This window comes from Moschus berezovskii, chromosome X, assembly GCF_049115385.1.
Source record: "Moschus berezovskii isolate FMDL1 chromosome X, NW_MosBer_1.0, whole genome shotgun sequence".
NCBI lineage: Eukaryota > Metazoa > Chordata > Mammalia > Artiodactyla > Moschidae > Moschus > Moschus berezovskii.
The window spans coordinates 14007056-14031986 of record NC_142488.1 but is presented as its reverse complement, the minus strand read 5'-3'; the positions used below and the strand labels follow the sequence as shown (position 1 = coordinate 14031986).

The following is a 24931-nucleotide window of genomic DNA, read 5'->3' as shown; positions in this document are numbered from 1 at the left end:
TTGAAATAATGTTTTTCCATATCTAATCCCTCCAAAATCTGGAAACACTTAGTGATATTCTCAGTTATTTGCATCAGTTCAATGAAAATATGTTCCCCTTGTAACAGGACACAATTTGAAACATGGTTATATTATCAAGGTTTATGACTCAAATGTCATATTGAAAATGAAATGCATAAAGACAGGTACGACCAGATGACTGTAAGGAACTAAAGACACTTGGGGAAAAAACTCACTGGGTACCTTGTTTTCAGACAGCCTTACTAGGGGAGTAAGGAAAGTCACTTCCTGGCAAGCTCAGGAACCTCAGAATACTTTGGGGATGTCAAGAAGAGAGGAATTTGCCTCAACTGGCACAATAACCTTACCTACCCATGTTTACTGTGCTCTCCCTGACAGCATCTCAGAACTTGCTTTCTTTGGTCTTCAGCTGGTGGTGGTGATGGCCTGAGCCATTTGGGTGAGTTACTTAGTTTTCCTCGGTTTCTCCCGCATATACAGGAGGTATCCATGTTATGAAACTTGTTTCTCTCCTGTTCATCTGTCTTTTATACAGTCGGTCTCAGTCAAGAACTTAGAAGGGTAGAGGGGAAATTATGTTTCCTTTCCTACATCTAGCTTTATTGCATAATCAAAGAACACAATTACACACAGTCCTCAATAACCTATGAGAAGTTTTCTTTTATATAAGGTATTCAATAGAATTCACCGAATCTTAGGATCTGAAGGAAACCACCCCTACATGGGAAGCAGTGCTCTCACCTGGCCTTCAGTATTAAACCACCAAATCTCCCTGTTTATGTAAGTGATGGATTCTGTTTTGACAGTTATAGAACAGCAAGCCATTAGGAACTGATTTACAAAATAAGACAACAAAACAACTCATATGTAACAAGACTAGGAAAAAAACCCGGTAATTTTAAGGTATGGTTTCATAAGCACTTCAAAAGTAGGCCCTCTTATAATATAACTTGAAATTTAAAATACTCCATTTAAAAAGACATCACAACCAGCATGAGCCTTATCTAGGATCTGTGTTCCTTTCTCCCTCTTGACTTAAGGCTGACCTCTACCTGGGTTTTAGGTTTTGTTCCTTCTTTCTCAGGAATTGCATGGTCAGTGATTTACCTTGTAAGGTCAGCTTCTCCTTTTGAAATCGTTCTTACCGTGGTTTTAAACAGTGCTCAAACAGTTCCCACTAAAAACCCCAAACATAACACATTCTTCCTTCTAAAGATGACCCTGGTCCCGCCTAAATAAGCCAAACCTTCAGGAGACCCAAACCTTCAGGAGACTGATTACCTATGTTTCTTGGGCAGTTGACTCCTGCCAACTGAGACTGATCCTCGTGAGGTCATCAATTACCTCTATGATGTCATCAGCAGTGGCCACCACTCACATGTTATGTCTGACAGACACTCTAACCTGGGTTTTGAGGGCGCAGCTCACTTACTGGTTTCCCTCCGGACTCCCTGTATTGTCCTCCTTTGTTTGGCCACTAAATATTCCTCTAGGCTAGGTCTAACTGTAACTTTTACCCTCTTTCACTGGGGAAAAGTCAGACCTAGCCTAGTGGAAATACAGCTTGTCTTTCTCGACCCTATGAATGACCTGAAAATGGTAATCTCGTCCACGGCATTTCATATCAGGTCAATGTTCTCCCTGTGGTTTTACAATGGTGACCAAGCTCTTCCTCTGGGCCCTGCTTCCTTTCCAACATTCTTTCTTAGTATGGGTCCTCTCACATTCTGTTCCAGCCATATGTGTTATATAACCTCTTTTTTTGTAGATTTAAATCAACCACAGCCATTAATAGACTTCCCAGCTTCTCATCTAGAAAGTGAGAAAAATAATTACCTATAACTAACTTTCGCAGGTGGTGCTAGTGGTTAAGAACCCACCTGCCAGTGTAGGAGACATTAAGAGACCTGGGTTCGATCCTGGGTCAGGAAGACCCTCTAGAGAAGGAAATGGCAACCCACTCCAGTATTCTTGCCTGGAGAATCCCATGGACAGAGGAGCCTGGCGGGCTACAGTCTATAGGGGTCACAAAGAGCTGGATACAACAGAAGTAACTAAGCACGCACGCAGAGCTGTCCTAGTAACTAAATGAATGAGTAACACACACCAGGACTAGCATATAGGAGGCTCTATTGAAGTGCTAATACTATGTCTGCCCAGTCTATTTTCTAGCCAGCCTCCCAGAGTAATCTTTTATGTAAGTCACTCACCTCATGGCTCTGCTCAGTACCAGGTAATGGTTTCTCCTCTTAGAATCAGCAGTCCTCACTATAGGAATGATTTGGCTCCCTGCTGCCCGCCCTTACTTGATTCAGGCTCCAGTGACTTTACTGTTCCTCCCACAGGCCAGGAACACAGCTTTTTCATTTGTGGTTCTCTCCACCTGGAAAGCTCTTGTCCCAGTTATCTATGTGGCTTTCTCTCATTTCCTTCATGTCCTACTTAAACGTCATCAGAGTGGCCATCTTAACTATCCTCAACTGAGCTTCCTCAATACATTCTGGGCTACATCATTCTTCAGCGGTGGTGGTGGGGTGTATCCTGTGCAGAGGGGTACACTGAGTAGCATCCCTGGTGTCTACCTGCTAGATGCCCACAGCATCCCACTGTCCAGTTATGACCATAAACAGTGTCTCCAGTATGACCAACAACTGTCTCTTGGGGGGCAAAACTGGAAAAAAAAAGACCCATAACCAACCTTCTCTTTCCTATACATCTTTTTAAGATGTAAAAGACCTGCATGCATGCACAGATGTACATGTATAGTATGCCTATACAGTCACAGGGTTTTCTCCTCTTAAATAGGATAACTGTCATACATATTTTTCTGTGAGTAGGTTCTTTTCTTTTCCTAATACTATATTAGATGTCTTTTTCCTGTATCAGAACAAGTAGACATACTACACTCTTTTGAATGGCTGCAGAGTGCTCCTTAGTGTGACTATTCTTGAATGCATTCCACTGTTACTTTCCTGATGATCATTTAGGCTCTTTTTCATTTTTCACTAGTACAAACAATGCTGCAACAAACATTCTGGTACATAAGGCGAGCATTTCTACAAAGGTTAACTGCTGGAAGAGAAATGCCTGTGCTTGTAATTTTGACACATCCAGAATCTTGCATAGGCCTGCCAGCAAGTCTCTGCTATTAGCAATCCTAGAGCCACTCCAGTTCCCATTCACCTGGGCACCCTAGAGCCTTTCAGCAGTTGGGTCCCACAGTGTAAGCCTAGCGTCTGCCAAGTACAAGGAAGGAAGGAATGCTTGCTTAGCCCAGGTAGGCACATCCCTCTTTGGGATTTTTCCCATCGCAGTTTGAGAGCTTGAGTCAAAAAGCGTACCTGTGTTCCATCACTTTGTTTCTAGTAACTTCCTTCCAGAACTGAGTTAATTCTGCTGGACCCGTGCCAGATGTCTGTTCCATTTCTGCAGCCATTACCAGAAAACGGTCTTGGGCAGAGACTGTTAAACCTGCATTCCAAAAGGGCAAGTTAATACATAAACAGGGATCTTTACAAAGGGTTGGGCATGTCGCTTAGGCATTGTCCTAGAAAACAACACTAAGGAAAAAGAATAATATGGGACTACTGTAAAGCAGGCAGCTCTCCTATAAAGATGAGGACTTTTGTGGTTTGAAATTCACTTTCAGCTGGCATTAGTTTCAACAAGTTTAGTTGTTCGAAATGAGACTCATTCAACCATCTCGTTTTACAGTTGGCCGGAGTATGGTGAGGTGACTTGCTGACAGTTCAGTTTCTAGATTCCAGTTGAGCTCTGCTGACTCATCACCCAGCCCTAGGTCCCCCATAAATACCCTGTTGCGGCCACACAGGGGACAACTCACCGCCATGGGGAGACACAACTATATCAACTGATGCACCAGGGTCACAGCTGCTATTGCTGGGCTTGACTCTGTACTTTTCTGGAGCAGTTGTTCTCACCTGTTTATAAAAACAGTAGTCACAATAACTTTCATGCTCTTTGGGGGGAAATGGTTTAAAAATGACTTTTACCAACCAGTTAATAAAGTCTATAAAACCACCTTGGTGGTTAAAATGTATCTTTTCCCGTCAACAGGTAAAAAGCACCTCAATTTATTGGGAAGAAACATTCATCAGTCGAACTGTCACTGAGTCTTCCTCTTAAATTAACAAAATGAGCCCAATTGTTAATTATTAAATTCAGGTGGTTAACAGAATAAATATTTCATATTTAAAAACACAACATACATTAGAATACATGTTACAACAGTGTTTAGAAATTGAAAATCATTAGATAATCAAAGGACATCCCGAAAGTAGATGATTTAAGGAAGTAAAACCTACCACATGGGCAATAGTGGGCCCAGTCCTATTATACTTACCGCTCAGCATCAGGTTAGTATCCAGTATAAACTACACTCCAGAATATACCACACTTGGGGGGAAAATGCACTTTTCATTTATAGCTTTTTCACTCTTATTTATTATTCATATAATGAAAAAAGGATTTTTTTTTTTTAATAACAAACATTAAACCCTGGGACTAATTTGGACAATATTCAGTTCAGTTCAGTCGCATTACTGCATATTAAAGACAGATACAGACCTCAAGGGAACATTTTAGATAAGCTCAGAGCTAAAAGGCAGTTTAACAAGCCTAAAAATATCATAAATAAAAACATGCAAGCTCAAAATTATCAATCTTTCCATTTCCACACATAACTTATAAATTATCTTTCAGATATTTACCTTAAATGCCACTATGTTTTTTGTTACATTTGTCAACACTATCAAAGCTTTCTTCTCTCCTGAGTCTGTACTTCCAAAATACAGTTCTTCTGCTGGGCTACATGGTAATAAAAGCATAAGGCATTGGTACTGTTCAGAAGAAATGACAAATCTAATCATCAGCTTGAAGAAAAATATCTGGTTATGCCCATTTGTATAAAGAGATTTCATCAGAGAAGATTACAAAACAATTACCTAATAAATTTTGTATTTTAATCTTACTGACTGAATGAATGCATGCTATTTGAAAAGTCCTATGGTTTCCCCCAAGATCTAAAAGAAAAATAGGCAGGAACAGAAGGGAGAATTAGGAGGATTCTGAATTAGTCCCATAACCAGCACCATCTTAAGGTTTATTTACTGAAACTCTTTGGCAGGTGACAGATAAGAACCAGAAAAGAAATTGCCACTTCAACTTTACCTAATTACAAGCATTAGAATGGGACACATTTCTATACACCAACTTTAAAAAGTCAGAGATATATTTAAGTAGCAGAATAATTCCTGACTATATACAGTTTTTTTCTAAGTAACATGGAAGGAGAATAACATAAGATTTGCTGTGGGAACTACAGGAAAATCGGTCAAAAAATCAGTAAGCTTCAAAATGCAATTTTTACTGTTATTAGCCACTGTAATGCCCATGATCTAAAATAAAAATGAAAACTCAAGCAAAGTTTGTATAATTACATGAGCTAAATTTAAATTGCATCACGTGCCTCTCCAAACAGTGCAAACAACTATGACTTTTAAATAAAAAGGTGAATTTGCCAGATACCCCTTGACTTTGAGCTCCATCTTTAAACAGACTCATTTTATATCAGGAATGTCTGCATATCAGTATTTATTCATGTAGGGAACACACATTGTTAAATAAGAGCTCTCCCTGGAGAGTTGTGCCTAGCTTTGGACAAGACATAAATTGGCATGACTGCTGGCTTCCTTTAAAAACCCATGTGAAATATACCACAGAAAAGACAGGAAGTTTCTGTCTTCAACTGTTCTCAGTACCCAGCACAAAAACCATGAAAAGGTCTGGGGAGACAGAGGCTGGTTAGGTGCCTGGGTCTGTGGAGGAGAAGCACTGTGATTTTCTGGTGGGCACTGCAGAGTTGGCTTTCTCCCTAGCTGGTTCTTCCAGCCATATCTTGATAGCTGCAGCCCAGGAACTAAGGTTGTGACAGGCCTCCAGAGGGGAAAAAAACATAGTTTGCAAACTAGTAGAAGATAAAATGGAGAAGGAAATGGCAACCCACTCCAGTGTTCTTGCCTGGAGAATCCCAGGGACGGGGGAGCCTGGTGGGCTGCCGTCTATGGGGTCGCACAGAGTTGGGCATGACTGAAGCGACTTAACAGCAGCAGCAGAGGGAAAAATGGGGAAAAAATTCTAAAGCAGGGAAAACAACAAAGCAAAACCATGGAAAGGACAACAGGCATGTGTGTTTCCCTCCCTGCGCCTGCCACACACACACTCATGCAGACGGTGAAGATAAATCCAAATATAACAGTAATCAAAATATGTGTCAACAAATCAATCTGGTCAATTAGAAAATTTCAAATTCGATCTTTAAAATGTCTGGCTCTACTGTTCATGAGTCTTTAACAGTTATATAGGAAGGTTTCAAGTAAAGGGATAGAAAATGATACAGTAGGCTGTTACTAAAGACAGTTGATAAAGCACTGTTAAATAAGGCTATACAGATTTACCAACCGAAAGCATCATTAGTGAGAAAGGTCTCTACATAATGATAAAGAAATGATACTAATAAACACACTGGAGAGAAAAATAGACATGTGCTGAAATTTGGCTTTGGTAAAAATCCTACTTTTCTGGTTCAGCTTTAGTTTTGGAAGGTTAAATCAATAAAGGGCTACTTCAGTGTCATTTCTGGCAACCTCAAACTTATGCAAGTCAAACACTATCAATAAAATGAGAAAAATGTATGTCATTCAGATTTGTTGTTAATACAGGAGTATTCATTATTACCTGATATGGGTAAACAAACTCAACAGAATAAATAATAAAAACGTAGCTACAAATATCCACTATGTTTGAAAACCAAGGTTAAGTCTTCAGATACCCCTTAATTTTATATTTCCACAGTTTCAAAAACAGTCCAGAAATTTTCTTAACTTTGCAGTTCTCTCAAAACAATCAAGATATGTGACAAAAGCATAGCTAATAAAATCCTCAGCCATTACCTGATGTGTAATAAGGGCCCTTTAAACACACTCAGTGGTTTCTTGAAAGTTTTCATTTTGGAATCAACTTTTTCATTCTCATCTGCTTTGGAAGTAGGTTCCATTATGTTACCCTAAAGACAAATTATATATATATATATATGAAGAAAGATAAAAAAAAATTGAGTTTCACACAGGCAGTGACAGGCAGTTCATTAGGTCACAAAGTAAGCACTATAGTGACTCAATCCAAATTATAATCTTTAAGCTAGGTTTACTATATGTTAAATATATAATTTAGATATAATAATCAGATCATTAACCTATATTTGAGTGCCAACTACATAAAGAAGCCCCTTTAGAAAATGTAACATGATAATATACATGTTTCAATGCCATTCTCCCAAATCATCCCACCCTCACTCTCTCCAAATTAAAAAAAGAAAAAGAAAATGTAACATGGTCTTAAGAGTCTTTATCTTTAGTTTTATTGGCCACACTGTACGGCTTGTGGGATCTTAATTCCCCAACCAGGGATTAAACCTGGGCCCTGGGCAGTGAGAGCACTGCATCCTAACCGCTGGACCACCAGGGAATTCCCCTCCCTTATGTATTTTTAAATCTTTTCTACTTAGAATATATTTATATCTCTATCAAGTTCCTGATATAAAAACATAACAACTCAGTGCTCTTTAAAAGTGACAAAGAGGCAGTAGATCAAGGGTATGTTTTAAGTAACTTTTATTTTAGATAAAAAATTTTTTGGATAAAAGGATGCATTCAACGTGTGTTTTGCCAATTTTTATACAAAGCATGGAATCAGCCTTTTATATAATGTAGTGGTATGAACAGTCAGTCAGTGCCATCCTTCCTCTGTTCACATTTCAAGATATAGAAGGGCAGCAAATCTAGTGAATTATCTAAACTCACATAGCCAGCTGGTGGGACGAGATCACATTTTTTGTCTCTATTAAATTTTTTTGTTTGCCTTTTTGTTTGTTTACCTTTTTAGGAAGAGTTGTTTGTTCTTCATTAGAAATTGTTTCCAAGGTATCTTTGCCATCACTTTCTATATCTTCTTTACTTGAAGCTTCATCCTCACTGGCAATAGGCCCATTTTCACACAACGGTGTTTGGAAATCATCATCTACAAGTGGTGGATAGCTATACTTGAAAGGATCCTGAGAAAAAAGAATTTTGCATCAGCTTGCTGAGAGGTGGGTGGAGAAATAATTCTCTTAGTAAAGTTAAAATCCATTCCTCTGGTCAAGGAAACAGAGTTAATTAGATAGTGAAATTTAAAACAAAGCAAGCATTTCAAAACAGCATGGGAAAATGCAATAAGTGGTGTGGGACAACTGGCCAGCCACCTGTAAAAGAACCAAGTTGGATCTTCAGCTCATTCTTTATACCAAAAAGAATTTCAGATGGGTAAGAGCCTTGCTGCTGCTGCTGCTAAGTCACTTCAGTCATGTCCGACTCTGTGCGACTCCATAGACGGCAGCCCACCAGGCTCCCCTATCCCTGGGATTCTCCAGGCAAGAACACTGGAGTGGGTTGCCATTTGCTTCTCCAATGCATGAAAGTGAACAGTGAAAGTGAAGTCGCTCAGTCATGTCCGACTCTTAGCGACCCCATGGACTGCAGCCTACCAGGCTCCTCCGTCCATGGGATTTTCCAGGCAAGAGTACTGGAGTGGGGTGCCATTGCCTTCTCCGGGGTAAGAGCCTCAAATGTGTGTATTTTTTAAAAACCAGGTAAGTTTCAGGAACAGGGGGATTAAAAACAACAACAAAACGAAGAAACACAAAACCTAAGTAAGAAAAGGCCTTTTTAAAGTATACACAAAACCTAGAAGGCATAAAAATATTTATAAAAAATGAAACATTTCTGATTGAGGGCTGAGACAAGATGGCAGAGTAGAAGGATGTGAGCTCATCTCTTCTCATGAAAACACCAACATCACAACTAATTGCTGAATAACCATTGAGAATAAAACACTGGAACCGACCAACAAAGATACTCTATATCCAAAGACAAACAAGAAGTCATAAGAAGACAGTAGGATGAGCACAAGCATGATAAAATCAAATCCCATACCTTCCAGGTGGGTGACCCACAAATGAAAATAATTGTATCACAGAGGTTCTCCCATAGGAGTGAAAGTTCGGAGGCCTACACCAGGCTCCCCAGCCTGGGGGTCTGGCATTGGGAGGAGGAGCCCCCACAGCATCTGGCTATGAAGGCCAATGGGATTTGATTGCAAGAATTCCACAGTACTGGGGCAAACAGAAACTCCACTTGCAGCAGGGACACACAAAATCTTATGACCACCAGGACCCAGGGGAAAAGCAGTGACCTTGTAGAAGCCTGGGCTAGACCTACCTGCTAATATTGGAGGATCTCCTGCTGAGGCAGGGGGTGGTTCTGGCTCACTGTGGGGACAAAGACACCGGTGGTGAGCCCTCCTGCAGGCCACCATTTCCTCACTAAAGCCTGGTGCCTCCCAATAGCCTATAGGTTCCAATGCTGAGATGCCTCAAACCAAACAACTAATGGGGTGGGAACACAGTCCTGCCCATCAGCAGACAGTCTGCATGAAGTCTTCCTGAGCCCACAGGTGCCCACTAAACACACCGCTTCACATGATCTTGCCCACTAGAGGTCTTACAGGAAAGAAATGACTCCATGTCTGATCTTTTTCTTACTTTTAACCGTTGCCTGATTATTGCAACTGGATTACAACTAGTTACATGAATCATTGTTTTGTTTCTTGTCTCCAAAATGTTTGTGCTTTGTGTCTCCCTGCTGCATTATGTCTCTGTAAATGTTGCTCGCTGCATTATTTATATCCTGTCTCATTTATAAGATGAGTTGTCTATCACAGTACCAAGTGTGCAAACAGGCCTCCAAAGAAACTTCTCTGGCTAAACATCTTAAGTAAACACATCACACTGATAACATAAAATAATTGTAATAGTGTGATCTGTTTAGTTGTCTAGGTATGGGAAGAGGCAATAAGTGAAAATGTCTCCTGGATCATAATTAGACAGATCTGCTGCTACTGCTAAGTCACTTCAGTCATGTCCGACTCTGTGCGACCCCATAGACGGAAGCCCACCAGGCTCCCCTGTCCCTGGGATTCTCCAGGCAAGAACACTGGAGTGGGTTGCCATTTCCTTCTCCAATGTGTGAAAGTGAAAAGTGAAAGTGAAGTCGCTCAGTCATGTCCGACCCTTAGCGACTCACAGACTACAGCCAACCAGGCTCCTCCATCTATGGGATTTTCTAGGCAATAGTACTGGAGTGGCTTGCCATTGCCTTCTCCGTAGACAGATCTAGAGAATCATTAATTATTGATGGGGGAGTTTGAGCAAGCTCTGGGAGTTGGTGATGGACAGGGAAGCCTGGCGTGCTGCAGTCCAAGGGGTCACAAAGAGTTGGACATGACTGAGCAACTGAACTGAATCCAAAAATTAGCACCTGGAGTGGCATATTAAGTATTTTTGCCTGATCTGGGAGGGGCCACCCAGTGTCATGGGACAACATTTCATCATAAAATGTCTCCCAAATATTGGTTAAATTCCTGACCAAGAAGGGAGGATCTGAGAAATGGAATATTTCCTGCCATATCAGCCATCAGTGATTGCATCCTCCTGCCCAACATGAGCTGGTGAGCCCTAGGACACTCAGGAAGGAGAAGAATATCTCCCATCTAGCAGTCATCAGACTTCAGCCACTTGCTATGGTGAGACCTGAGGAAACTCGGGATATGAGAATACAGGATTTTTGGCCCTAGATACCTGAGGTACATGTCAAAGAAATGATTTCAATGAGCCCTGACTCTTGAAACTTCACATACACAGAAAAGTTGCTAAATTCTTTACCTGAGGGGCTGCCTCTCAGGTCTTAAGTCCTCAAAATTCCCACTGAAAAGAACATAACTCTTAACTTTTAGGTTGTGAATATTTTTTAAATGTACAGGTGTAAAGTAGACACTTCCCATATAGGAACAAAAGGAGGTTTTTTCTTTCTAAGAACACCAGGCTTCCCTGTCCATCACCAACTCCCAGAGCTGGCTCATCTGGAACACTGGCACTGATGGCAGACATTCCCAGAGACATCTATCTGACAAAACACAGCAGGAGGCAATGAGAATGCTCATGGCCCCCTTTGCTACAAGACTGTGGAATGGACATTGACAGTGCGCAACTGTTACTGGGAAGAACTGACTCCACGTTAGATCTGTTTCTTCTGCTTTAACCTTTGCTTCCCATTGCTTTTGTTCACTAAAAGGATACTGTCCATACATACTGGCCTGCCTTGGGGAACCCTGCCCCACTGCCTGAACGTTAAACCAAAATGCCTTTGTTCCAGGCCCTGTCCACCTGTGGATGGATACAAGAAGGAATTAATGCATCCTCTCCATGAGGCTGGCTATTCCAGGAGATATTTGCAAGATTAATGGAACTTTTACTTGACTTCCTCGCCTTCTCCCATCCCTGTTCTAGAAAACCTGGCATCCAGACCCTGATATGATGGCTTTTTGGAGACACTAGTCTGTCATCTCAGTCTGCCAGCTTTCCAAATAAACTTGTATTCCTTGCCTCAACACCTCATCTCTTGGTTAATTGGCCTGTCATAGCAACCAGAGCAAACTTGGACTCGGTAAAAGAGACACAAGACTCAGCTCTGCCCACAAGTTGGCAGGAATCAGTCCCTCCTAACAGGAAGCCTGCACAAGCCTGTTAAATAATTTTTCGTTTTTAACCATGCTGTATGGCTTGTGGAATCTGTTTCCTAACCAGGAACTGAACACGTAACAGTAAAACTGTGGAATCCTAACCACTGGACCACCAGGGAATTCCGTGCACAAGCCTCTTAGACTGGCCTCATCCACAAGGGGACACAGAGCAGAAGCAAAAACGAACTACAACCCTGCAGCCTGCAGAATGGAAATCGCAATCACAGGAAGTCAGACAAAATGAGACCAGCAGAGGAATAAGTCCCAGATGAAGGAACAAGATAAAATCTCAGAACAACAACTATGTTTAGTGGAGACAGGCTATCTACCTGAAAAAGAATGCAGAGTACGGACAGTAAAGATGATCCAAGATCTTGGAAAAAGAATGGAGGCAAAGACTGAGAAGAAAGAAAAAATGTTTAATAAACACCTAAAATATCTAAAGAACAAATAGAGACAAACTACAGTAAGTGAAATGAAAAACACACTAGATTAAACCAATAGCAGAATAAATGAGAGAACAGATGAGTGGGAAGACAGAATGGTGGAAATCACTGCCACAAAATAGAATAGAGAAAAAAGAAAAGAAATGAGGACAGTCTAAGACACCTCTGAGATTACATTTAAAGCACCAACATTCACATTAAATGGGTGTTAGAAGAAGAGAAAGGACCTGGGAAAATGTTTGAAGAGATAATAGCTGAAAACTTCCATGACATGGGAAAGGAAATAGTTACCCAGGTCCAGGAAATGCAGAGAGTCCCAGGCAGGATAAACACAAGGAGGAACATGCCAAGACACATGTTAATCAAACTGACAAAAATTAAAGAGAAAATATTAAAAGCAAAAAATAACACACAAGGGAGTTCCTGAAAGATTATCAGCTGATTTTACAGCAGAAACTCTGCAGACCAGAAGGGAATGGCACGATATATTTACAGTGATGAGAGGAAAGAACCCATAACCAAGATACCCTTCCCAGCAAGGCTCTATAATTCACAGTTTGTGGAGGAATCAAAAGCTGTCATGCAAAAGTTAAGAGAATACAACACCACCAGACAAACTATGCAACAAATGCTAAACAAATTTTTCTAGGTGGAAGGCAAAAAAAAAAAAAAAAAAAAGGCCACAACTAGAAACAAAAAAATAATGAATGGAAAAGCTCACCAGTAAAGAATGCATACAGTAAAAGTAAGACATCATCCACACAGAAATAGGATATGAAAACCAGTAATCATGAGAAGAGGTGTATACAAATGCAAGATACTGGAAATGCATTTGAAATTAAAAGGCCAGCATCTGAAAACAATCTCATTTATAGACTACTATATCAAAACACGGTAACTGCAAACTGATAATCAACAATAAATACACACACACAAAAGGAAAAATGAAATCAAACACAACACTAAAGTTAGGCATCAAATCATGAGAGGAAAAAAGAGGAAGCAGGGAAAAAGACCTACAAAATCAAATTTAAAAATTAATAAACTGGCAGTGACAAGGGAGTTTCCTGGCAGTAGAGTGGGTAGGATTTGGTGCTTTTACTGCCATGGCCTGGATTCTATCCCTGGTCAGGGAACTAAGATCTGCAAGCCATGCAGAAAGGCCAAAAAAGAAAAGACAATAAAACAAAAACATATCAAGAATTAGCTTAAATGTAAATTGATTTAATGCTCTATCCAAAAGACAGACTGGTTGAATGGATGCAAACTCACACATAAGCTGTCTACAAAAGACCCACTTCAAATCTAGACACACAGACTGAAAGTCAGGGGACTGAAAAAGATATTCCATGTAAATACAAATCAAAAGAAAGCTGCATTGTCAATACTCATGTCAAACAAAATAGATTTAAAAATACATACAGACTGTTTTAAGAGAGAAAGAAGGACACTATACAATGATCAAGGGATCAATCCAAGAAGATAAAACAACTGTAAATATACTTGCACCCAAAATAGGAGCAGTGGCTATAACTCAGCAGTGCCACAGGACTGGAAAAGGTCCATTTTTATTCCAATCCCAAGAAGGGCAATGCCAAATAATGTTCAAACTACTGCACAACTGTGCTCATCTCACATGCTAGAAAAAGCAGGAGAATTCCAGAAAAACATCTACTTCAGCTTCACTGACCATGACCAAGCCTTTGTTGTACAGGTCACAAACTGTGCAAAATTCTTTAAAAGATGGGAGTTTGAACCACTTTACCTGTCTCCTGAGAAACCTGCATGCCGGTCAAGAAGCACCAGTTAGAATTGGACATGGAACAATGGACTGGTTCCAAAGTGGGAAAGGAGTACGTCAAGGCTATATATTGTCACCCTGCTTAATATAAGCAGATTACATCATGTGAAATGCCAGGCTGGATGAATCACAAGCTGGAATCAAGACTTCCAGGGAAAATATCAGCAACCTCAGATATGCAGGTGATACCACTCTAATGGCAGAAACTAAAAAGTAACTAAAGAGCCTCTTGGTGAAGGTGAAAGAGGAAAGTGAAAAAGCTGGCTTAAAACTCAACATTCAAAACACTAAGGTCATGGCATCTGGTCCCATCATCTCATGGGAAATAGATGGGGAAAAAATGGAAACAGTGACAGACTTTAGTTTCGTGGGCTCCAAAATCACTGCAGATGGTGACTCCTGCTATGAGATTAAAAGGCACATGCTCTTTTGAAGAAAAGCTATGACAAACCTAAAAAGTATATTAAAAAGCAGAGACATCACTTTGCCAACAAAGGTAGAGTCAAAGCTGTGGTTTTTCCAGTAGTCATGTACAGATGTGAGAGTTGTACCATAAAGAATGCTGAGCACCAAAGAGTTGATGCTTTCGAACTGTGGTGTTGGAGAAGACTCTTGAGAGTCCCTTGGACAGCAAGGAGATCAAACCAGTCAATCCTAAAGGAAATCAACCCTGAATATTCACTGGAAGGACTGATGCTGAAGCTCCAAAACTCTGGCAACCTGACGTGAAGAGCTGACTCACTAGAAAAGACCCTGATGCTGGGAAAGATTGAGGGCAGGAGGAGACAGAAGATGAGATGGTTTGATGAAATCACTGAGTCAATGGACATGAGTTTGAGCAAACTCTGGGAGATACTGAAGGACAGGGAAGACTGGCGTGCTGCAGTCCATGGGGTTGCAAAGAGTCGGACACAACTTAAGAACTAAACAACACCCTGTGGACTGTAGCCTACCAGGCTCCTCTGTCCATGGGATTCTCCAGACAAGAATACTGGAGTGGGTTGCCATGCCCTTCTCCAGGGGATCTCCCCAATCCAGGGATCAAACCCAGGTCTCCCACCTTGCAGGCAGACACTTTACCGTCTGAGCCACCTGCCTGGCAATAAACAACACCACCTAAAGCAAACAGAGAAAGCAGCAGCAGCAAACCCCAAAGTGAATAGAAGGAAACAAATCATAAATATCAGAGCAGAAATAAATGAAATAGAGATGAAGAAAGCAATAGAAACGATCAATGAAACTAAAAGCTGGTTCCTTTAGATGATAAACAAAACTGATAAATCTTTTAGCAAGAGTCATCAGTAAAAAGGAGAAGGCAATGGCACCCCACTCCAGTACTCTTGCCTGGAAAATCCCATGGATGGAGGAGCCTGGTAGGCTGCAGTCCATGGGGTCGCAAAGAGTCAGACATGAATGAGCGACTTCACTTTCACTTTTCACTTTCATGCACTGGAGAAGGAAATGGCAACCCACTCCAGTGTTCTTGCCTGGAGAATCCCAGGGTCAGGGGAGCCTGATGGATGGGCTGCCGTCTATGGGGTTGCACAGAGTCAGACACGACTGAAGCGACTTAGCAGCAGCATCAGTAAAAAAAGAAAGAAAGTGAGGACCTCCCTGATGGTCCAGTCTTTGTTATTTTTATTTATTTTAATTGGAGGCTAATTACTTTACAATATTGTATTGGTTTTGCCATATATTGACATGAATCCACCCTGGGTGTACATGTGTTTCCCATCTTGAAAACCCCTCCCACCTCCCTCCCCATATCATCCTTCTGGGTCATCCCATTGCACCATCCCCGAGCATCCTGTATCATTCATCGAACCTGGACTGGCGATTCGTTTCACATATGATAATATACATGTTTCAATGCCATTCTGATGGTCCAGTCTTTAAGAATCTGTCTGGTAATGCAGAAATTACTGCTTTGATCCTTGGGCCAGGAAGATAAAACAAGCTGCAGGACAACTGAGCCCATGTACCACAACTATTGATGCCTGAATGCTCTAAAGCCCATACTGCACACATAAGAGAAGCTACCACAATAAGAAGCTGGCACACCACAAATACAGAGTAGTCCCTGCTCACAGTAACTAGAGAAAACCTTAACAGCAACAAATACCTACTGCTGCCAAAAATAAATGAATAAGAAAAAAGGTGGAGGGTGTGTTCCAGTCAATAAAATTACAAATAAAAAAAGAGAAATTACAATAAATACCACAGAAGTACAAAGGGTCACAGGAGATTATTATAAACGATATGCCAATAAAATGAACAATGTAGAAGAAACAAATTCTTAGAAAGTTACAATCTCCCAAAAATGAACCAGTAAGAAACAGAAAATATGAACCAACCAATCACAAGTACTAAAATTGAAACTATGTTAGAAAAATTCATAACAAACAAAACTCCAGGATCAGATGGCTCCACAGGAGAATCCTTCTGAAAATCTTCAAAAAAAATCACTGAGGAAAAAACACTCCTAAACTCATTCTATGAGGACATCATCCTGATACCAAAACCAGACACATATCACACACACCCCCAAAAAATCACAGGCCAGTATCACTGACGAACATTGATGCAAAAATCCTCAACAAAATACTAGCAGACCATATTCAACAATACATTAGAAGGATCATACACCAAGATCAAGTAGCATTTATCCTTAAGGACACAAGGATTTTTCAATATTTGCAAATCAGTGTGATATACCACACTGACAAACTAAGAATAAAAATCATATGATGATCTCAATACATGCAAAGAAAGTCTTGACAAAATACCCATGAAGAACAGTATATAGATTCCTTGAAAAACTAGGAATAAAACTACCATATGATCCAGTACTCTTATGGCAGAAAGTGAAGAGGAACTAAAGACCCTCTTGATGAAGGTAAAAGAGGAGAGTGAAAAAGCTGACTTAAAACTCAACATTCAAAAAATTAAGATCATGGCATCCAATCCAATCACTTCATGGCAAATAGATGGGGAAACAATGGAAACAGTGACAGACTTTATTTTCTTGGGCTCCAAAATCACTGCAGATGGTTACTGCAGCCATGAAATTAAGACACTTGATCATTGGAAGAAAAGCCATGACGAAACTAACTAGACAGGATATTAAAAAGCAGACACATTACTTTACTGACAAACGTCTGTCTAATCAAAGCTATGGTTTTTCCAGTAGTCATGTAAGGATGTGAGAGTTGGACCATAAAGCTGAGCACCAAAGAATGGATGTTTTCGAACTGTGGTGTTGGAGAAGGCTCTTGAGAGTCCCTTGGACTGCAAAGATATCCAACCAGTCAATCCTAAAGGAAATCAATCCTGAATATTCATTGGAAGGATTGATGCTGAAGCTCTAATACTTTGGCCACCTGATGCAAAGAGCTGACTCAATAGAAAAGACCCTGATGCTGGGAAAGATTGAAGACAGGAGAAGAGAAAGACAGAGGACAAGATGGTTGGATGGCATCACCGACTCAGTGGACATGAGTTTGAGCAATCTGTAGATGGTGAAGGACAGGGAAGTCTGGCGTGCTGCAGTCCATTGGGTTGAAAGAGTCGGAAACAAGTGAGCGACTGAACAACAAAAACAATGATCTAGCAATCCTACTACTGGGCATATACACTGAGAAAACCATTATTCAAAAAGACACATGTACCCCAAAGTTCACTGCAACATTATTTACAATAGCCAGGACATGGAAGCAACCTAGATGTCTGTTGACAGATGAATGGATAAAGAAGTTGTGGTACATACATACAACAGAATATTATTCAGCCATAAAAAGGAACAAATTTTATTCAGGTGACTTGAGGTGGATGAACCTAGATCCTGATACAGAGTGAAGTAATTCAGAAAAAGAAAGTCAAATATTGTATATTAACCCTTATATGTGAAATGTCGAAAAATGGTACTAATGAATCTATTTGCAGGGCAGGAATAGAGAGAGACGTAGAGAAGAGACTTGTTGATACAGTGGGGGAAGGAGAGGGTGTGACGAATTAAGAGAGTAGCATTGAAAGATATACATTCCCATGTGTAATAAGCTAGCAAGTGAGAAGTTGCTGTATAACACAGGGAGTTCAACCTGGTGCTCTATGACAAGCTAGAGGGATAGGATGGGTGGGGGTGGGAGGGAGGTTCAGAGGGAGTGATATATGTATATTTATGACTGATTCAGTTTCTTGTATGGCATAAGCTGACATAACATTGTAAAGAAATTATCTCCCAATTAAAAATAAAATTTTAAAAAGTCACTCATTTATGATAAAAAAAAAAAAACTCCAAGAAGTAGGCATAAAGGGAACATTTCTCAAAGTAATAAAAGTCACCTATGACAAACCTACAGCTAACATGATACTCTATGATGAAAAACTGAAAGTACTTCCTCTAAGATCAGGAACAAGGCAAGAATATTCAGTATCACTTTTATTGAACATAGTTTCAGAAGTTCTAGACACAGAAATTAGAGAAGAAAAAGGAATATAAATTGGAGAAGTAAAACTGTCACTGTTTGGAGATGACATGATACTATACATTCAGTTCAGTTCAGTTGCTCAGTTGTGTCCGACTCTTTGTGACCCCATGAATCACAGCATGCCAGGCCTCCCTGTCCATCACCAACTGCCGGAGTTCACGCAAACTTGTGTCCATAGAGTCGGTGATGCCATCCAGCCATCTCATTCTCTGTCGTCCCCGTCTCCTCCCACCCCCAATCCCTCCCAGCATCAGACTCTTTTCCAGTGAGTCAACTCATCGCATGAGGTTGACAAAGTATTGGAGCTTCAGCTTTAGCATCAGTCCTTCCAATGAACACCCAGGATTGATCTCCCTTAGAATGGACTGGTTGTATCTCCTGGCAGTCCAAGGGACTCTCAAGAGTCTTCTCCAGCACCACAGTTCAAAAGCATCAATTCTTCGGTGATCAGCTTTCTTCACAGTCCAACTCTCACATCCATACATGACCACGGGAAAAACCATTGCCTTGACTAGACGGATCTTGGTTGGCAAAGTAATGTCTCTGCTTTTTAATATGCTGTCTAGGTTGGTCATAACTTTCCTTCCAAGGAGTAAGCGTCTTTTAATTTCATGGCTGCAATCAGCATCCGCAGTGATTTTGGAGCCCCCAAAAATAAAGTCTGACACTGTTTCCACTGTTTCCCCATCTATTTGCCATGAAGTGATGGGACCAGATGCCATGATCTTTGTTTTCTGAATGTTGAGCTTCAAGCCAACCTTTTCACTCTCCTCTTTCACTTTCATCAAGAGACTTTTGAGTTCCTCTTCACTTTCTGCCATAAGGGTGGTGTCATCTGCATATTTGAGGTTATTGATATTTCTACCAGCAATCTTGATTCCAACTTGTGCTTCTTCCAGCCCAGCGTTCCTCATGATGTACTCTGCATATAAGTTAAATAAGCAGGGTGACAGTATACAGCCTTGACGTACTCCTTTCCCTATTTGGAACCAGTTTGTTGTTCCATGTCCAGTTCTAACTGTTGCTTCCTGACCTGCATACAGGTTTCTCAAGAGGCAGGTCAGGTGGTCTGGTATTCCCATCTCTTTCAGAATTTTCCACAGTTTATTGTGATCCACACAGTCAAAGGGATACTATACATAGAAAACCCTAACGATGCTTCCAGAAGACTACTAGAGGTCATCAATGAATTCAGTAAAGTTGCAGTATACAAAACTAATACATAGAAATTTCTTGCATTTCTATACACTAACAATGAAAGATCAGAGGAGAAATTAAGGAAACAATCCCATCATCATCACATCAAAAAGAAAAATGCCTAGTAATAAACCTACACCAAAGCACTGTTTACAATAGCCAAGACCTGGAAGCAACCTAAACGTCCACTGACAGAGAAATAAATAAAGAAGATGTGGTACAAATATTCAATGGAATATTCAGTCAGTTCAGTTGCTCAGTCGTGTCCAACTCTTTGCGACCCCATGGACTGCAGCATGCCAGGCTTGCCTGTCCATCACCAACTCCCAGAGCTTGCTCAAACTTGTGTCCATTGAGTCAGTGATGCCACCCAACCATCTCATCCTCTGTTGTCCCCTTCTCCTCCTGCCTTCAATCTTTCCCAGCATCAGGGTTTTTTCTAAAGAGGCATCTCTTCACATCAGGTGGCCAAAGTATTGGAGTTTCAGCTTCAGCATCAGTCCTTCCAATGAATATTCAGGACTTATTTCCTTTAGGATGGACTGGTTGGATCTCCTTGCAGTCCAAGGGACTCTCAAGGGTCTTCTCCAACACCACAGTTCAAAAGCATCAATTCTCCAGTGCTCAGCTTTTTTTATAGTCCAGTTCTCACATCCCTACATGACTACTGGAAAAACCATAGCTTTGACTAGATGGACCTTTGTTGGTAATGTCTCTGCTTTTTAATATGCTGTCTAGGTCAGTTAGGTTCTGATAATAATGCCACAGGAGGGTAGGCTCTTGTTAACTGGTTTCCCCTGATGGCAGAAGAACTGAGTCCTCTGGTGTATTCCAAAATGGCTCTTCTTCCAGCTCCCCATGCAGGAAGTTCTAGGAGATTTTTCCCTAGTATTTACTGTAGAAATCTGGTGGAGCTCCTGGAAGTAAATGTCACAGTGTTGTGGGGGCCCTCCTGTGACTGGATCCCTTGGAGTTGTTAACTCTGAGAATTTTCCACTGAGCCTCCAGAAATCCATCAATTGCCATTTAGGTTTTTAACTCCTGCAGTGGTTTCTGCTTTATGAGTCTCCACTCTGGAAAACCTAGATTCCCTACATACACTTGACTGTCTCTCTAAGTAGTCTGTCTTGTGTCTACCCCTCTCTTATGAATTCAAGAAGAGCTGTTGCCGTCGTCACTCTCTTCAGCTTTTTACTTTTAGGACAACGGAGCAACTTCCAAGCATCTAATGTGCAAAACCAGAAACTGGAACTCTGTCCACTTTCTAAAAGGAAAGGATTCTGGATTTCTATGTCACCTTTCATGTTCTTTGTCATACTGAAATTTGGATAACAGGCTATTTCTCCAGATAATCAATGAGAGGCAGAGTAGAAATTTTACTCCTCAACACCTAGGCTCAGAGGAGCAGAGAAAGGAAAATTGTGAGAAAGTTGAGAGTTGAGTCCAGTAGCTCAGTATTACTCAGCCATTAAAAATAAGGAAATCATGCCATTTGCAGAAGTATGGATGGACCTGGGATGATCATACTAAATGAAGTCAGTCAGAGAAAGATAAATATCATATGATATCATTTATATGCAAAATCTAAAAAAATGATACAGTTGAATTTATTTACAAAATAGAAACAAGCTCATAGACTTAGAAATCAAACTTATGGTAACAAAAGGGAAAAGATGGGAGGGGAGGAATAAATTGGAAGTTTGGGACTGACATATACACACTGCTGCTGCTGCTGCTAAGTCGCTTCAATCGTGTCCGACTCTGTGCGACCCCATAGACAACAGCTGACCAGGCTCTGCCGTCCCAGGGATTCTCCAGGCAAGAACACTGGAGTGGGTTGCCATTTCCTTCTCCAATGTGTGAAAGTGAAGTCGCTCAGTCATGTCCGACTGGTAGCGACCCCATGGACTGCAGCCCACCAGGCTCCTCTGTCCATGCGATTTTCTAGGCAAGAGTATTGGAGTGGCTTGCCATTGCCTTCTCCATATACACACTACTATATTTAAAAAAAATAAAGGGGAGGGGACATATGTACACCTGATTCATGTTGATGTTTGACAGAAAACAACAGAATTCTATAAAGCAATTATCCTTTAATTAAAAAAGAAATAAATTTAATAAAATACAATAAATAATGAACAAAGATCTACTGTAGAGCACAGGGAACTCTACTCAATATTCTGTAATAACCTAAATAGGAAAATAACTTGAAGAATAGATACATGTATATGTATAATTGAATCACTTTGTTGTATACCTGAACTGTGGTTCAGTGGAAGAGAATCCACCTCTAATGCAGGAGATCCAGGTTTGATCCCTGGGTTGGGAAGATCCCCTGGAGAAAGGAATGGCAACCTACTCCAGTATTCTTGCCTGGAGAATCCCATGGACGGAGGAGCCTGGTGGGCTACAGTCCATGGGGTCGTGAAAGAGTCAGATATGACTTAGCTACTAAACAACAACAACTACTCTCTAGTTTGCAGGGGGTCGGGGGCAGTAGTTTAGGGGTTCCCTGGTAGCTGAGCTGGTTAAGAATCTGCCTGCAATGCAGGAGACCCCAGTTCAATTCCTGGGTTGGGAAGATCCACTGGAGAAGGGATAGGCTACCCACTCTAGTATTCTTTGGCTTCCCTTGTGACTCAGCTGCAATGAGGGAGACCTGGGTTCGATCCCTGGGTTGGGAAGATCTGGAGAAGGGGACGGCTACCCACTCCAGTATTTTGGCCTGGAGAATTCCATGGACTGTGCAGTCCATGGGGTTGCAAAGAGTCAGACATGACTGAGCAACTTTCATTTTCACTCTCAATAAGCACTATAAATCAACTATACTCCAATAGAAAATAAAGGGAAATATTTCTGAATGGCAACACAAACAAAACCCAAACAATAAGTCAACCAACCACAAATTTAAAAAAAACTTAAAAAAACATTTTTTAAAAGTTCATAATTGGGAAAATATGTATTACATATAATAGAAACAAAAACCACTTTTTCTTAAAATAGAAAAATCGACAAGAAAAGAGTAACAACTCAGCAAAATAAGGAATAAAGGAATGATGGAGAGTTCATAGAAAAAAATAGATTGCCTTTCAAACCATTAAAAAATGTTCAACATCACTTACAATGAAAAAATGAAAATTCAAACCATAGTTAAGTGTTTTTCACCTGAGACTGACAAAGATTAAAATAAGGAAAATAGGTGGTGTTGGCAAGGATGTGATTCAAGCATTCTCACACATTAAGTAGGCAAAATCTCTTTACAGGGAAATTGGTAACAGGTATCACAAATCAGCTATTGAAGTTTAACGACTGACCTAATGATTTCAATTCAAGGAGTTTATCTTCTACAGATACTGCTGCTTCCATGTATTAAGAATTCGTTATGAGAATATTCACCGAATCAGTGTTAGTAATGGTAACAGATTAGAAAATTAATGGTATTTAAAAGAGAACAGAATAATAATACATCATTAGATCCACACAATGGAATATTCTGCAATGGTTTAAAGAATCTATCAGATCTCTAGCCATCAATATGGTATGACCTAAAAATAAATGATATGAAAAAAACCCAACAGAATAATATACTAAATAGCATATAAAGACTACATTAAAAAACAACAATGGACTGAGTATTTCTAAGAAGGAAAAACTCTGAAACAGTGACTGCTTGGGGGAATTGCAGTGGCAGTGATTTGGAAAAGTAGACACTTTTAATTTTCATTGTGCTGTTGTAATTTTCAGTCTTTGGTGGTGTTTCCTTTATTTAAGGAAGTGTGTACCTATCTAGGGGAAAAATGTACTTTAATGAACAGTAGTCCTATTAATGTTATAACTATAATTCTGAGGAAATAAATCTCCAACAACAGAGAAGGGAAATAAAATACCTTTTTCTACCCATAAAAATAAAATTAATAGCATGTAGTAAAAACTACTTTTAAGAAACAACAACTGTATTGGCAAATTATCTAACAGAATAAACCAATCAAACAGTTATTTTAACCAAGGGTAGTATCTGAAATGAAACACACTTTTTGAAATGAACCATACTTTGTTTTTCTAGGTTTAAAAGTGAAATATAAAGCCTCAGAAGAGGAAAGCAGGAAACATGAAGTTTAAAATAGTGCTTCGGGGGGAGGAGTCAAGATGGCAGAGGAGGAGGACATGGAGCGCACCTCTTCCCACAAATACATCAAGAATACACCTACAAATGGAACAATTCTCAGAGTACATGCTAAACACTAGAAGAGGACTTTGGACAGCTGAAAGGACAACAAAGATCTCTGCATAACCAGGGAGAATGAAGGAAAGAAAGAAAAAACAGGAAGCTGAATGGGATCTTGCACCCCAAGGAGGGACGTGCAAGAGAGGAGAGGGTCCTGTACCTGGGGAAGCCCCCTCATTGGCAGGGATATCAGCTGGGACAGAAGAGGAGTTTCAGGGGCTCAGAGAACACAGCAACTGGTCTGTGGCAGGTAGGACAGAGTGAGACCTCCACAGGTGGTCCATGCCACAACCCTGTGCACCCCAGCCTGAGATGTGTCTGCAGATGCAAACGGGCTGGATGCTGGAACGTTGGGTCTGAAGAGAGCAGACCTGGGGAAAGCCTGCTGCCTGTGGTGAGGAGAATGCCTGAAGGGATGGGAGGGTGGAGCTCTACAACCAAGAATATTTGTTGTGGAAGAAGCCTGGGATGCCATAGAAGCAAAGTGCCATTGTTCAGAGGCATGTAAAAGGTGAGGTTGTCATTGCAGGCTTTTTCAACATGTGTTGACCTTTGCCTTGGTGGGCTCCAGGAGGGGCTACCTCCTTGGTGGTCCACACACCCTGTAACCACTGCCCCAGTAGTCTACTGCTTGAGCAGGCTCCACAGGGCTGGGGGAAGACAGATTCTTCGCTCTTGGAGAGTACACACAGGGTCTCAAAAACTGGGCCCCAGGGCAAAGCAATGACTCCATACGAGTCTAGACCTACTTATGGGTCTTGGATAGTCTCCTGGCGAGGTGCAGGTTGGCTGTGGCTCCCTATGGAGGCAAGAATACTGGTGGCAGAGGCCTCAGGGAATATTGATGGGTATGAGCTTTACAAGAGGGAGGTCCCCGTTTTGGCACCAAGACCTGGCCCCATCAAGCAGTCTGCAGGTTCCAGAGCTGAAATACTTCAGGCCAAACAATCAACAAGACAGGAACACAGCACCACCCAGCATCAGACAGGCTGCCTCAAGTCATACTGAGCGCAAGTGAAGTTAAGTGAAAGTAGCTCAGTCGTGACTGACTCTTTGTGAC

At 40.8% G+C, this 24931-nt stretch overlaps 1 protein-coding gene and 1 long non-coding RNA gene across 5 annotated transcripts in view; one reads left to right on the top strand and one right to left on the bottom strand.

The window, feature by feature from the left end:
- The window catches only part of LOC148773226 (uncharacterized), a 35365-nt gene extending 11501 nt beyond the window's left edge, over nucleotides 1–23864 (top strand). Inside the window, exons 3-4 of the long non-coding RNA XR_016036789.1 lie at nucleotides 400–460; nucleotides 23710–23864. This is a non-coding gene — a long non-coding RNA (uncharacterized LOC148773226). The remainder of the gene's footprint in view (nucleotides 1–399; nucleotides 461–23709) is intronic.
- The window catches only part of MOSPD2 (motile sperm domain containing 2), an 87070-nt gene that overhangs the window by 11247 nt on the left and 50892 nt on the right, over nucleotides 1–24931 (bottom strand). For 3 of the 4 annotated variants that reach the window (XM_055438293.2, XM_055438294.2, XM_088833556.1), the window contains exons 9-13: nucleotides 7976–8152; nucleotides 6993–7105; nucleotides 4752–4848; nucleotides 3866–3962; nucleotides 3363–3492 (exon numbers count right to left, since the gene is read on the bottom strand). In XM_055438293.2, the coding sequence (XP_055294268.2) occupies nucleotides 3363–3492; nucleotides 3866–3962; nucleotides 4752–4848; nucleotides 6993–7105; nucleotides 7976–8152 (614 nt within the window). Of the gene's footprint in view, nucleotides 1–372; nucleotides 546–1918; nucleotides 1929–3362; nucleotides 3493–3865; nucleotides 3963–4751; nucleotides 4849–6992; nucleotides 7106–7975; nucleotides 8153–24931 lie in introns of all 4 variants that reach the window. The other variant, XM_088833557.1, reaches the window with a different exon arrangement.